Consider the following 14,055-nt stretch of genomic DNA (forward strand, 5'->3'; position numbering starts at 1 on the left):
TTGTGTACACATTTTTTAATCTGGGTAGAAGAGAATTTTTCTGACTCTTCATTACTTAGGGAATAATTGAACTTCAAATATTTTTCTCCGACTCCTACAAACATCTCACCTATTGTGCAATAACTTTGAGGAGGTCCTTTTAAATATATTTTCTTATTTTTTCAGGAAAAGCAATTTTTATCATTAAAGAACCTACTTTTTTATCTGGCACCTTTTACTTCATCGTGTAGAATGGCTTTTAGCACAGTGAATTGAATCAATTTCAATTTTGTCATGTTTATTTCCTATTTATTCAGATCTTAAAAACAGAGGTTTTAATCTCATAATAAACAACTGGTTCTATCTTACAATCTAAGTTTTACTTTTATCGATAACTCACTTTCTCTTAGGACAATGTAGATGCAAAAAAAATGTTCTATGCATGTGTAGAGTTGTATCCAACTCAAATATTTAATACAACACAAAATTCACAATAAAAATTATGAGTCAGTGGAAGTTTAAATGTAAGCACTTAGTAGAGTCATTTTAATATCACTGCTTTGAGTTCAGGCAATGTTATTAAACATTTGTAAGAATTTATTAGATTTGACATTTGCTTAGTACAATAAAGAATTCCCCCTTTGCCCAACCTCAGATATACCACATCTATACAGAGAGAGACACACACATACATACACACACCCCCAATTTTTCAAAGAACCATTTACTTGCAATTATATTACTTATTTTGATGAATGAATTAATAGATTCACTTATTTTTGTTAATCAATCATTAAGGAATCCTCTCCTTTAAAAAAATCAGAAGAAAACAAATTTCAAGTTCAAGTTGAACTTGAGTTGGCAACATATAGGTACTGACTTAGCACCCATGTTTGGATGCTTCTAAACACATTAGGCAAAGATGGATGCCAACATTTCATAAACGCCAAAGAAATGCCAAGGGAAACACTGGGTAATGCTGACCTCTGAGCAGTCTCCACACACTGGGAAACGATGCTTTTTACAAAAGAGAACATTGGGATTCAAAGAGGAAAAGCAAGTGGGTTCAAGGTCACACAGCTCAGTGACCAGATGTAGGACTGTTCTCAGACTCCTAGGCCAGAGCTCTCCCTCTCCAGCGTGCTGCCTTTGAGGTGCACATTGGAATACCTTTTAGGCTGATGTCATATTGATATCCTCCAATCCCCTTCTCCCTACTCCCCTTAAAGTCACTACAATAAGAAGTTTACATTTGACCCTCTTGTTCACAGCTCTACGTAAATGACGCTCCGATAAACTACACCAATGTTGCCACTGATAAGGGAGTGATCCATGGCTTGGGGAAAGTTCTGGAAATTCAGAAGAATCGATGTGATATTAATGACACGACTATTGTACGAGTAAGTTGTATGCAAGGCTAACGATGCAGCTAAAGGGTGTTGCACATGTTTTAGGAACATGTCACACTTAAGAGTCTGTCATTCTTAAGTTGTGCCCTTTGTTTCGTAATCATGTGTATATTATCTCCACTTTGATACCTCACCTGGACTGTGGGCTCCCAAGACTGGGCACCAAATCTGGCCCAATTCACTAAACAATGGGTCTCCAAGAAGTGAGGGTTGTTGTTAAAGAAATTCAGATTCTAATGAGATAAGTCCTTCACACCTTAAAGGGCTATCAGCATCAGAAGAATATGGTGGGCAAAGAGGTGATCAAATACCCAAGACCTGAGTTAGTTAAAGTGCTTGTCTCTAAGAAAATTAAAGAGCTTGACCAGAGGAGCTTCCCTCATACCTTGCTGATTTTCAGTTCTATATCCTAAAACCCTCAGCTCTTAGGTCTGGAAAATATTGGCCGCCTCGCTTTGCACTAAAAGCAATAACCATGAAATGTTCTCTTTGCCTCTGTGTTCTGTCCAGGGAAAGTGTGGGAACTGTCCCCAGCCAGCCATCTGTCCACTTGGAACCAAACCGCTAGTGAGTATTTGATAAAGTAGTTTCTGATCCCAGCAAGGTCCAAATTAGAAAACAACTCTCAAGCACCCTCCATTTTTCACTTCCTTCCTTCATTGTTGTACGCGTCTTTCTAAAGTCTTGAATCCAGATTTTAATTAATAAATAAATGAGACAGGGGTTTATCTCAACCAATGCACAACACAGAGAGATTTCTCACTTTCTATATATTCTGGGAGCCAGAGGAGGCTGGAACAAGACATCTTATTTGAGAAGGCAGCTTCCATATCCAAAACCAAATCCAGCCCAGATCAGCTCCCCCTGCCACAGTTCCCCTTCCAGGTGGAGATTAATTTTCTCTAAGAAACAGATGGTGAACTTGGGGAAAGTAGGCCTGTCTTTGAATCAGTTACCAACCTGTGTTTCTCATAGCTCTTTATTGTAAAAGCTAATTCTGATCATGCTCCAACCATTAGAGAGAATAAAAACCCATGCACCTTCCAGGGTATGGTAATCCTATGTAATAAAGAGATGATATGCAAATTGACCATCACTCCAACACACAAGATGGCCACCACAAGATGGCCAGCAGGAGAGGGTAGTTAGGGATGTCAGGGCCAGAAAACGACACCAGTTGGCGAAGACCCAGGCCTACAGGGGAGGGCAGTTGGGGGGACCAGGCCAGCAGGGGAGGGCAGTTGGGGATGACCAGGCCAGCAGGGAAGGGCAGTTGGGGGTGACCAGGCCAGCAGGGAAGGGCAGTTGGAAGGGACAAGGCTTGAGGGGAGGGCAGTTGGGGGGAACCAGGCCTGCAGGGGAGGGCAGTTGGGGCGGACCAGGCCAGCAAAGGAGGGCAGTTAGGGGTGACCAAGCTGGCAAGGAGGGCAATTAGGGGCAATCAGGCTGGCAGGGAAGCAGTTAGGCATCTATATGGCTCACAGAGGAGTGGTTAGGAGGTGATCAGGCTGGCAGGCAGAAGCTGTTGGGGCAATCATGCAGGCAGGCCAGCAAGTGGTTAGGAGCCAGCAGTCCTGGATTGTGAGAGGGATGTCCCAGATTGGAGAGGGTACAAGCTGGGCTGAGGGTCACCCCTGCCCCCAATGCATGAATTTTTTGCACCAGGCCTCTAGTAATCATTTATAATGGACACGATGCTGATTCTCTCACTTGAGACTTAATATAATCTTGTGTATGATAGGTCTTAGTAAGAAGCCTGAATCCATTCTCAGACCAAGGAAGAATAGAAATCAATAAGTAGGTAAAAATCAAGGATCAGATCAACTGATGTGTGGTGCTGGTAGGACATTTTTGTCTGGCTTACTCTGTGACTCCTGATAACTTGAGTTAGTCTTATCGGGAAGAGAGCTCGTTGGGTTTTGCCACCTGGTGTAATGAAGCCAGCGCTGTTTGAGTGCCTTCTTTCTTGTGAAGCAGCTCTGAGCCACCATCCTGTCCCTTCCCAGAGCATTTCAGTCCCAGAGACAGCCACGTATCACCCACCTTCTTCTTTCAGAGGCTGGAAAACAGTTTCCTAACTAACACCCGGATATAATCATTGCTATTTCATCTCTCCTCCAGGGCAGCGAGACGAGGAAATGTATCTATAGCATTTATTTCATGGGCAAGCGATCCGTGTTCATTGGGTGCCAGGCAAAATGTGTGAAAACTGTCATTGTGAGTATCACAGTTTAACCATTCTTCTAATTATAGCGGTAGCATTAGGAAATTTAATCGTATGTTATATTTTTCTTTATTCTTTTAAGTACATTTTTATGGATTTCAGAGAGGAAGGGGAAGGGAGAGAGATAAAGCCATCAATGATGAGAGATAATCTTTGATCAGCTGAATCCTGAACTCCCCACAGGGTGGGGGGGGGCGGGGGGAGGTCAAGTGCCCTGACCGGGAATCGAACCCAACCCATGACCTCTGGTTCATAGATTGACACTCAACCACTGAACCACACCGGCCAGGCACCATTATTCTTTACCTGCTGCCCTCCTTCTCTCTCACTTTGCTCCTTCCTCTTCTCTTATGCCTGTTTCCTTTCCCTTTTTCCAATCGCCTTGGTGGAGGCCTGTCTATTCCTGGCACCCCTGGAAATTGCTTACGCTCCCTAGTTCTCAGGGGTTCCTGCAACCCCTCACGGTGGGGTCCAAGCTCAGGGCACTCAGCCAGCCCAACCACGGGATTCTGCTCTGTGGCTGGACAAAACCAGGACGTGCAAGTGGAGGCCCAGCCTCGGCCTCTCATTTCAGACGAGAGAATGCTGTGCGGGCTTCTTCGGCCCCCAGTGCCAGCCCTGCCCCGGGAAAGCCCAGAACGTCTGCTTTGGAAACGGCATCTGCCTGGATGGGATGAACGGCACGGGGGTGTGCCAGTGTGGAGCGGGCTTCAACGGCACCGCCTGCGAGACCTGCGCGGAGGGCAAGTACGGCGTCCACTGTGACCAAGGTGCGCACCTCTCTCCTCCAGGTCCAATGCCAGAGCAGGGGGACCTCGGCCTTCTCCCAGGCAGGCCGGATCCTACCGCTCAGATCATGTGAATTATAAGCTGTGTTGTGTAGTTTGTACAGGCCAGTGTTCCCCCACATTTTCAGTCACTAACCTAGACTATGGTGACCAGATGTCCTGCTTTTGGAGGGACAGTCCTGATTTTTAACAATTTGTCCCGCGTCCCACAGTTAAAAAGCGGGGCTGTCCTGCCAAAAGCGGGATGTTTGGTCACCTTAACCTAGACCCGTGGTCGGCAAACTGCAGCTCAAGAGCCACATGCAGCTCTTTGGCCCTTGAGTGTGGCTCTTTCACAAAATACCATGGCCTGGGCGAGTCTATTCTGAAGAAGTGGAGCTAGAAGACGTTTAAGTTTAAAAAATTTGGCTCTCCAAAGAAATTTTAATCGTTGTACTGTTGATGTTTGGCTCTGTTGACTAATAAGTTTGCCAACCACCGACCTAGACGTACCAACCCACCCCACCCCCATCTGTTCATTGTCATACCATCCTCACGGTCTTCACGTCACACGCTCCGTTTTGGACAGTGCTTGGTAGCTTGAAAGGCAGATTTGTGCACATTGTCTCATTTAATCCACACAGGAACTTTATATACGTAGGTCTGGCCATGCCCATTTTACAGAAGGGGATATTAAGGCAAAGAGGTGGAATGACTTCCTTCAAGGTCACACCTGAAAGAGGCAGAGCTGAGATTCGAATGCACACTGCTCAACTCCAAGGCTCTGCCCTTGGATGATGTTGTCTTTCTATGAAGATCACACTATTGATTCACCCTCCGGAAGCCACATGCTTTAATTTGTTTTCACACACACACACACACACACACACACACACACACACACACACACTGTACCCTTTGAACCAAGTCACCTGTATTCTCTCACCCTGGCATTCTTGTGCCCAGGGACACACACTTGAGCGGCTTGGGAGGAGGGGTTTCCTAATGCATGACGAGAACCCAAAGCACCTGTTTCCCCTTGCACTGAAAAACACACGTTTGGCCTGACTAACACTGTTTTACCATCAGCTGGTCCAAGCAAGGCAAACTCCATGTGTAGCTGGCTCACGGTGACTGGGCCACCGAATAGAGAACGGACATTACCACGCTGCTTTTTTCTATGTCACGTGGCAGATTGTCTGCTTGTGTTTGTTCAGGGGTTCCCAGCCTGGGGCCCAGAGTGACCCTCTGGGGAGGGCATCCCCAGCTTTCATCCGGTTCTCAAAGAGACGCACGATGCCGCCGTATAACAAAGGAATCTACGTTTCCATGTTATTGAAGAGGGAAGTGCCTCATCAGTCATATAAACCCAGTATCAAATGGGCTTCTTTTAAAGCACACTCTCAGGGACCCCCAGGGATATGATAACCTTGATATCATAAAACCTTGGCTGAGGACACTCCACCGCTTGGGTGGCTGCCTCACATGGTTCCCAGTCCCCAAATGGTGGTCCGTGTTGAAGCCTGACCTGACGCACCTGTTCGCCCACTCAGTTCCACCTGCCCTTCCTGTGCATGCAGCCTCTGCTAAAGATGACTGTTCTCTAATGATGCAGTACAAGACGAGAGCCTCTGTAGTAAGTGGCCAGTGAGTTACTGAGCCCGGAGGTCTGATGGTGTGTGGGCGTTTCTCACCTAGTGTGTTCCTGTGTGCATGGGAGATGCAGCCAGGGGCCGGCGGGTGACGGCTCCTGTGAATGCGACGTTGGCTGGCGAGGGGTGAAATGTGACTCTGGTAAGTGCCAGCCCCTCTCTACTATGATCCCTCTCAGCCCCCCTTCTCAGCAGCTTCGTGTGTGTGTCTTTCTTTCCAAAATAGGAGGGACATCTTTGTTTCTTCCTTGAGCAATAAAAATAATTCCTCCTTGCAGCAAAATGTTTATACATACAATAAAGAAAAACAGAAAGAAGAAGATAAAACTTACTCATACTCCCAAGACAGGAAAAAACTAGCATTGATTTTCTGTAGTATCCTCCCAACATTTTTATAGGCACGCAAATGCTTGTATATAGTGCCATACTCTACACACTGTTTTATAGTCTACATTTTCACTTCCCACTGTATAACAGATATCTTTCCATGTGAATAAATATAGTAAATATCATTATTTTCTTAACTTTCATAATATACTGTTATACGATTGTACCACGCTTTTTGAAACCAATTTTCTGCTGTCATAAACAATGCTACAATGAGCATCTTTTACACCTCAGTACATCTTTTTTTTAAATAAATTTTTATTGTTCATATTATTACAAATGTTCCTTCCCCCCCCCCTCCATTGCTCTCCTCCACCAGGTTCCCACCCCACCCTCTGCCCTTTCCCCACCCCCCATTGTCCTCATCCATAGGTGCACAGTTTATGTTCAGTCTCTTCCCACATCCCCCTCTCCCCTTTTCCTCAAGAATCGTCAGTTCACCCCCCTTCCATACCTCTGATTCTATTATATTCACCAGTTAATATTGTTCATAAGATTTTATTTAATTTCCTTGGTTTTTAGATTCACTTGTTGATAGTTACGTATTTGTTGTTCATAATTTTTATCTTTATTTACTTTCTCTTCTGAAAGAACCCCCTTCAGCAATTCATATAATTCTGGTTTGGTGGTGATGAACTCCTTTCGCTTTTTTTTATTAGTTAAGCTCTTTATCTGACCTTCGATACTGAGTGATAGCTTTGCTGGATAGATTATCGTTAGCTGTAGGTTCTTACTATTCATCACCTTGAATATTTCTTGCCATTCCCTTCTGGCCTGCATGGTTTCTGTTGAGAAATCAGCTGACAATCGTATAGGTGCTCCTTTATAGGTAACTACCTGCTTTGCTCTTGCTGCTTTTAATATTCTCTCTTTGTCTTTTGCTCTTGGAATTTTAATTATGATTTGTCTTGGTGTGGTCCTCTTTGGATTCCTTTTGTTTGGAGTTCTGTGCGCTTCCTGGACTTGTAAGTAATTCTTTCACCGGTGGGGGAAGTTTTCTGTCACTATTTCTTTCAGTATGTATTTGACATCTTGCTCTCTCTCATCTTCTGGGACCCCCATAATTCTGATGCTGGTTCGCTTGAAGTTGTCCCAGAGGTTTCTTACATTATCTTCAATTTTCTGGATTCTCTTGCCTTCTAGCTTCTGTGGAGGAGTGTCTTCTGGCTCTTTATGTTCCAAATCTTTGACTTGATTCTTGCGATCTTCCATTCAGTTTTTAGGACTCTGTAAAATATTTTTTATTTCAGACAATGTATTCTTTATTTCTTTTTGATCCCTTATCATTTCTTGTTGATTCCTTATTAATTCTAGTTGATCCCTTTTCATAGCCTCATAGGTCTTATCGATCTTTTCTAGGAAATTCTTGAAAAACCTTATAAGCATAGATTTGAACTCTATATCCAGTTGCTTTTTGTCCTCCATTTCTTTCATTTGTGATCTATTTCGTCTCGGCATTTTCGCAATTTCCCTGATGGGGCAGGGTTTCAGGGTGGAGCCTACAGCTTTGGCTTCCGTCAGCCTCGCCCTGTGCGGCTCCTGAGTTTCAGGGTCCTTCAGTACTCGTTGCAAGCGCCTCTGAGAGAAAGGTGCCCTTGATTTTTGCCTGCTACCAAACAGGTAGGCTCTCCCCCAATGAGCCCGGTATTGGGGTTCAGTTCAGTTGGAAGTGGAGTTGGAAGTGGTGTTCAGACAGTCTGGAGCCTCTGTCTCCTTCCCGCCAGGGCAATCCCACGGCACAGCCAACCATCCCTTCTCTGCACACAATGTGTGTGCCTCCGGGACCTCCTTTCGCTGCTCCCCTGGGGTTCCGCCTTACAGCCCAGCTCCCTCTGTTTGAGCCTAGGTCCCCAGGGTCTGGCCTAGAACTGGGGTTCAGAGCAGTCGGAACAGGGGCCCAGCATAGTCAGAGCTTTTATCTCCTTCCTGCTAGGGAACACCAGCCAGGCACTCAGCCTCCCTCCTCTCCGGCTCCGTCCTCTCCGCGCGCGCCGCGTGTCTCCGTACTTTAGGCTTTTACAGCTCCTCCGCTCTTCCTTCTGGTTTTCTCCTTGCTTCTCATTGTAGAATTTCCAGTCAGTTGACTTTCCTGTAGTTCTGGATAATGTCCATTTTATATTTTAGTTGTATTTTATTGAAATTGTTGTGTGCGGCTGTGGGTAGGTGTTTACCTGTGCAGCCATCTTGGATTCTCATCCAGTTCTCTCAGTACATCTTTTTGCATTTGTCTTCTCCCTCACTCCTGTTCCTCCTCTCACCAAGTCATGTTGTCATATATCTCATTGCCTCCTGTTCTATTTCCCTCCATCTCACACTCCACGTTGCTGCCAGAAAGAACTTTCTGAAACATAGATGACTTAGTCTGTTCAGGCTGCTATAGCAAAGTCTCAGAGACAGGGTAGCTTATACACAGACATTGATATCACTCAGTTGTGGAGGCTGGAAGTCCAAATTCATGGTCGGGTCCCAATGAGGCCCTCTCCTGGGTTGCAGACTGCCATCCCTCATGTTGTGGCAAGAGAGGCAAGGGAGCTTTCTGGGGTCCCTTTCAAAAGGGACTAATCCCTCATGACCTAATCACCTCCCAGGGACCCCCACCTCCACATACCCCCCACTGGGGATTAATCTCAGCCTTAGACTGGGGGAGACACAAGCTTTCAGTCTGCAGAGCCCCACAGTTTTTACATAGTAAACATGATGCGTATCAGTTACAATAGGATCTTAACATTTTTTCCTGGCACCACGCACTAACTGGAAGGTTTTCAGGGAAGTTTAATAAAAGTGGGCTGGCAAAGCAATTGTTTGAGTTTGGGTTTTTGTTTGCATGTGTCTGTGTTTTTCAGAGATCACAAAAGACAACTGCAATGGGACCTGCCACACCAGCGCCAAGTAGGTCCCCTCTGGGCCTCCCCTGGGGCCGATGTCGAGGGGATTCTTTCTTAAGAGTGTACATCCCAGGCCCTATCCTCAGGGGAGTGTTTTTACGAGAGCGTTTCTGAGGATTTAGGATCCATTTAATGTGAAACTAGAAGGTATTTCTGAAGAGGCCGCCACCCGCTTGCCAGATCCAGCCTTTGGAACAAGCTGCCAGCCCAGTTACCTGGACATTGGCAAAATGCCCGTCGTTGCCCCCAGTTCAAGCCACAGGGACGCCTTCCCAGAGGCCTAGGGTAGCCCAGGGGGCCTCTCACTTTCATCAAAGCTTATTCTCAGCTCACAGCCAAGACTTGCTTCTTCACTCTTCGACTTCATGCCCCTAACTCCCAGCGGGGCTTAATGGGTTAATGCAGCGTTTTTCAACCAATGTTGCCTGGTGTGCCGTAGGTGCAGACAAGACAAGAATTTTATAATTTTTCACTATTTTGTTTACTTAATATTTCATAATAAAGTAATTATAAAATACTTTCTTTGTGTTTATTTGATTCCTATTCAAGAGAATTACTTTATATATAGTCAATATAGGCACAGAGTTAAATTTTTTAACATTTTCTAATGGTGGTGTGCCTCGTGATTTTTTTCATGAAACAAGTGTGCCTTTGCCCAAAAAAAGGTTGAAAAACACTGGGTTAATGAATGACGAGCCCCGTAGCTGGAGTTAGACATGAATTCAAGTCAGCCTCTGTCATTGACCTTGACTCGATGACCTGATGCCTCTAAGCCTCCGTTTCTTCATCTGTAAATGGGAATAATAATAATACCTAAGCGTCAGGGCTACTGGATGTTGTGTAAGTGACATGAAGTCAAGTGTAAAGCACAGCCCCTAACACACAGGTACCTTTCTGAAAACGGGCAGCCCCTCCCCCATCCCAGGGCCCATGCCCCCATACACATTCTAGTTTGCCTAATGATGATTGCAATTTTAGTCACCTGTGGCCAAGCTAGGAAGGGACTTTCTCCCTGAGCCCTTAGACAGGACTTCTGAGGGCCTCCTAGGGTGATAGTAGGGTGGTGGGGGGATCGCTGGCCATATAGGGGTGGGTGTTATGTGTTTTTCTACAAACAGCCTTTGCCCTTTCTCCCGGCAGCTGCCTTTCCAATCCAGATGGCACAGCCTCATGCAAATGCGCGGCAGGATTCCAGGGGAACGGGACAGTCTGCACAGGCAAGTAGAGAAGGAAGACTTTGCTCCAGGGAGATAAGACCAGCAGGAGCCTTGGAGAGCTCTCTACTCCCGCAGGCTGGATGGGCAGTTGCCATCAGCCATTGCTGGTGAACAGGGTGGGACAGGGCAGCTGACTGCCTGGGGCAGGGAAACCACTGTTGAGGGATTGCCATCCATTTCCTCCAAACTGTGGTTCGCAGCCCAGATCGCAATTGGAGAGCTTTCAGAGCCACTGATCTGATTGGCCTAGGGCAGTGGTCGGCAAAACTCATTCGTCAACAGAGCCAAATATCAACAGTACAATGAGTGAAATTTCTTTTGAGAGCAAAATTTTTTAAACTTAAACTTTTTCTAACGTCACTTCTTCAAAATAGACTCGCCCAGGCTGTGGTATTTTGTGGAAGAGCCACACTCAAGGGGCCAAAGAGCAGCATGTGGCTCTTGAGCTGCAGTTTGCCGACCATGGGCCTACGGTGTGGCCTGGGTGAGCGGGGACTCGGGAGTGGGGCAGAAAGGGTCTGAGCCCCACCTGGTTCTCCCTCCTACTCCTGTGTGGCCTTGGGTGGTGTCTTCCCTGCTCTGAGCCCACTTGGCTCATTGTAAAGGAAACAAAACTATCTCCCTTGCAGAGTTGGTTTGGGGATGAAGTGACCTGTCTGTGTACAATGGCGGAATGACGTGGCTCTCCTCTAGAAAGTCCCCTCTATTCCTAGTCTGTTAAATATTTTTATCCTTAAAGATGTTGAATTTTGCTGAAGCCGGTTTGGCTCAGTGGTAGAACATCAGTCTGCGGACTGAAAGGTCCCAGGTTCAATTCCGGTCAAGGGCATGTACCTTGGTTGCGGGCACATCCCCGGTAGGGGGTGTGCAAGAGGCAGCTGATCGATGACTCTCTCTCATCGACGTTTCTAGCTCTCTATCTCTCTTCCTTTCTCTCTGTTAAAAATCAATAAAATATATATATTTTTTAAAAAAGGTGTTGGATTTTATCAAATCCTTTTTGCTCCTCTGCCAAGATGATCATATGGTTTTTGTCTTTAATTCTACTGAAATGCTGTATTACATTAATTGATTTTTGGACATCAAACCACACTGTGTTTTCTGTGTGACTCCCACTTGCTTGTGGTGCAGAGTAGCCCCCCTTTATTCACAGTTTTACTTTCCAGCTTCAGTGACCTGTGGTCAGCCACAGTCTGAAAATAGTAAATGGACCAGTGGACAGAGACAGCAGGGGGGTGAGGGCATGTACGAGAGAGGGGGGTAGGGGGTAATGGGGGATTTGGACACATATGTAATACTTTAATCAATTTTTTAAAAAATAGGAAATGGAAAATTCCAGGTATTTTGAGAGAGAGAGAGAGATCACATTCACATAACTTTTATTACAGTACATTGTTATAATTGATTTATTTTATTATTAATTATTGCTGTTAATCTTTTACTGTGCCTAATTTATAAATTAAACTGTATCATAGGTGTGTATGTATAGGAAAAAAGAATATTCATAGAATTTGATATTACCCACAGTTTCAGCCATTCACTGGGAGTCTTGGAACATATCCCCATGAATAAGGAGGGACTATTGTTTAATCTTTTTTTATGCATTGCTGAATTTGACTTGTGGGTATGTTCTTTAGGGATTTTTGTGTTTATATTTAAGATTATTGGTTTTTCGTTTTCTTGTGATGGCTTTATCTGGCATCATAAAATGAATTAGGAGGTCTTCCCTTCTCTTCTAGCTTTTGGAAGAGTTTGTGAAAATTGGGTGTTTAGTCTTCTTTTAATGTTTGGTAGACTTCACCAGTGAAGATATTTGATACTTTGCATCCTTTTAAATTGTCCACATTGATCCAATGTCTGCCGTTCTGAAGTATTCCCATTTCTCGATGACAAATCAAAGTGCATCAATGTTTTTTTCCCTCTCCCGCCCCTCTCTGCTCTGTGCCATCTCTCTCTCTTCCACAGCCATCAATGCCTGCGAGGTCAGCAATGGAGGTTGCTCTGCCAAGGCTGCCTGTAAAAGAACCACCCCAGGAAGCCGAGTGTGCATGTGCAAGGAAGGCTATGCGGGCGATGGCATCGTATGCCTAAGTACGTACCATCCCTCATTCGTCCAGGGGCAGTGGTTTAAGAGTGAGAGCCCTGTTGTAGGATCCTGATGTATGGATGATGTTGGACCATCTTTCAGTCTCTCTGGGAAGGTCTGAAGATGAGGAAATGTGACCATTGAGAATATTGCCTTTATCCTTAAATGCTTGAGTGTATTGGGAAATGAGGATCGACTCTTACATAACTACAGTAATTATCAGCTTCAGTACATTTATTTTTTTATATAATACTTTTGCCTAATTACCATTTATATTCTAAGTTTTTCAGTTGACCCCAATAATGTCCTTTTCTGACACTTTGTCCTCCTACTGCAGTATCCAGGCTAAGGTTGGGAACTGCGTGTAGTTATCATGTTTCTAGTCTCCTTTGACCTGGAATGGTTCCTCAGCCTTGCTTTGTCTTTGAGGACATTGACATTTTGGAATAGCGTTCACCACCCAACTTTTTTTTCCCCCTAACATGTCCTTCCTTTGGGGTTTGTCTGAAGTTTTTTCATGATTATATTTGGGTTCTGCATTCCAGGCCCACTATCACATGAGTGACATTGTATCCTTCTCAGGGTATCACACTAGAAGCTTGTGATTTCCAACTGCCTCTCGTTTGTGGTGTTAATTTTGACCACTGGTCAGGTGCTGTCTGACTTCTCCATTCGTACAGCTACCTTTTCCTCTTTGCTGCTAATAAGCAACCAGTGGGGAGATGCTTTAACACCAAGCAAATCCTCTGCTCCTCGTGGAAATATAACCCAAAATTATCATCTACTAAAGACTCTCTCCTGAATCAATTATATTATGATGGTTGCAGTGATTTTTTTAAATTCCTAAATCATTCATAGCCTGTTGGACTGGACTCTGGGATCCTATTATTTCTAGTTCTTGGCTGCAAACACTCAGATTCACTCAGCAGAGGGGAGATCCACACCACAGATTAGGCCTGTGCTCCCATGGCCTATCACACCCCACCCCCACCCCCAGAGAGTCTCTTTGAGAACCCGTGTCTGGTAGGCTTCCTGTCAGGTCACTGCTGCCCTGAGTTGTCAGAAAGCTGAATCACACGTTGACACCTGCTCTCCTGGCTGGCCCAAGATGCCTTTCCTTGAGAATGAGGTTCAATTCTCATATCAGGTGTCGGCTTTTTGTTTTAAAGAGATCAACCCGTGTTTGGAGAACCACGGTGGCTGTCACAGGCACGCAGAATGCACGCAGACAGGACCCAACCAGGTGAGCCCCGCCACCCGGAGGGGCTAGGGGTCTTTAGACCCAAGCCTGAGAGAAGGGGGCTGAGCAGGGACCTTAGGAGAAAACAAATACTTTAGGGGAAATTCTGAAGGCATTCAAAAAAAATGCCATTCTTGGCAAAGGAGGAGAAATGGGAGGGGAGACAAAGGGTACTTAGGACAGAGGCTTTCCTAAAGTGGTGGGAGTCA

At 45.2% G+C, this 14,055-nt stretch overlaps 1 protein-coding gene across 8 annotated transcripts in view; it reads left to right on the top strand.

The window, feature by feature from the left end:
- The window catches only part of STAB2 (stabilin 2), a 117,619-nt gene that overhangs the window by 60,642 nt on the left and 42,922 nt on the right, over positions 1-14,055 (top strand). For all 8 annotated transcript variants that reach the window (XM_084880100.1, XM_084880102.1, XM_084880101.1 and 5 more), the window contains 9 exons: positions 1,251-1,379; positions 1,899-1,955; positions 3,510-3,605; positions 4,187-4,382; positions 6,078-6,173; positions 9,262-9,307; positions 10,444-10,520; positions 12,486-12,611; positions 13,776-13,849. In XM_084880100.1, coding sequence (XP_084736226.1) covers positions 1,251-1,379; positions 1,899-1,955; positions 3,510-3,605; positions 4,187-4,382; positions 6,078-6,173; positions 9,262-9,307; positions 10,444-10,520; positions 12,486-12,611; positions 13,776-13,849 — 897 coding nt within the window. The remainder of the gene's footprint in view (positions 1-1,250; positions 1,380-1,898; positions 1,956-3,509; positions 3,606-4,186; positions 4,383-6,077; positions 6,174-9,261; positions 9,308-10,443; positions 10,521-12,485; positions 12,612-13,775; positions 13,850-14,055) is intronic.

This window comes from Pipistrellus hanaki (assembly GCF_964339955.1).
Source record: "Pipistrellus hanaki genome assembly, chromosome: 3".
NCBI lineage: Eukaryota > Metazoa > Chordata > Mammalia > Chiroptera > Vespertilionidae > Pipistrellus > Pipistrellus hanaki.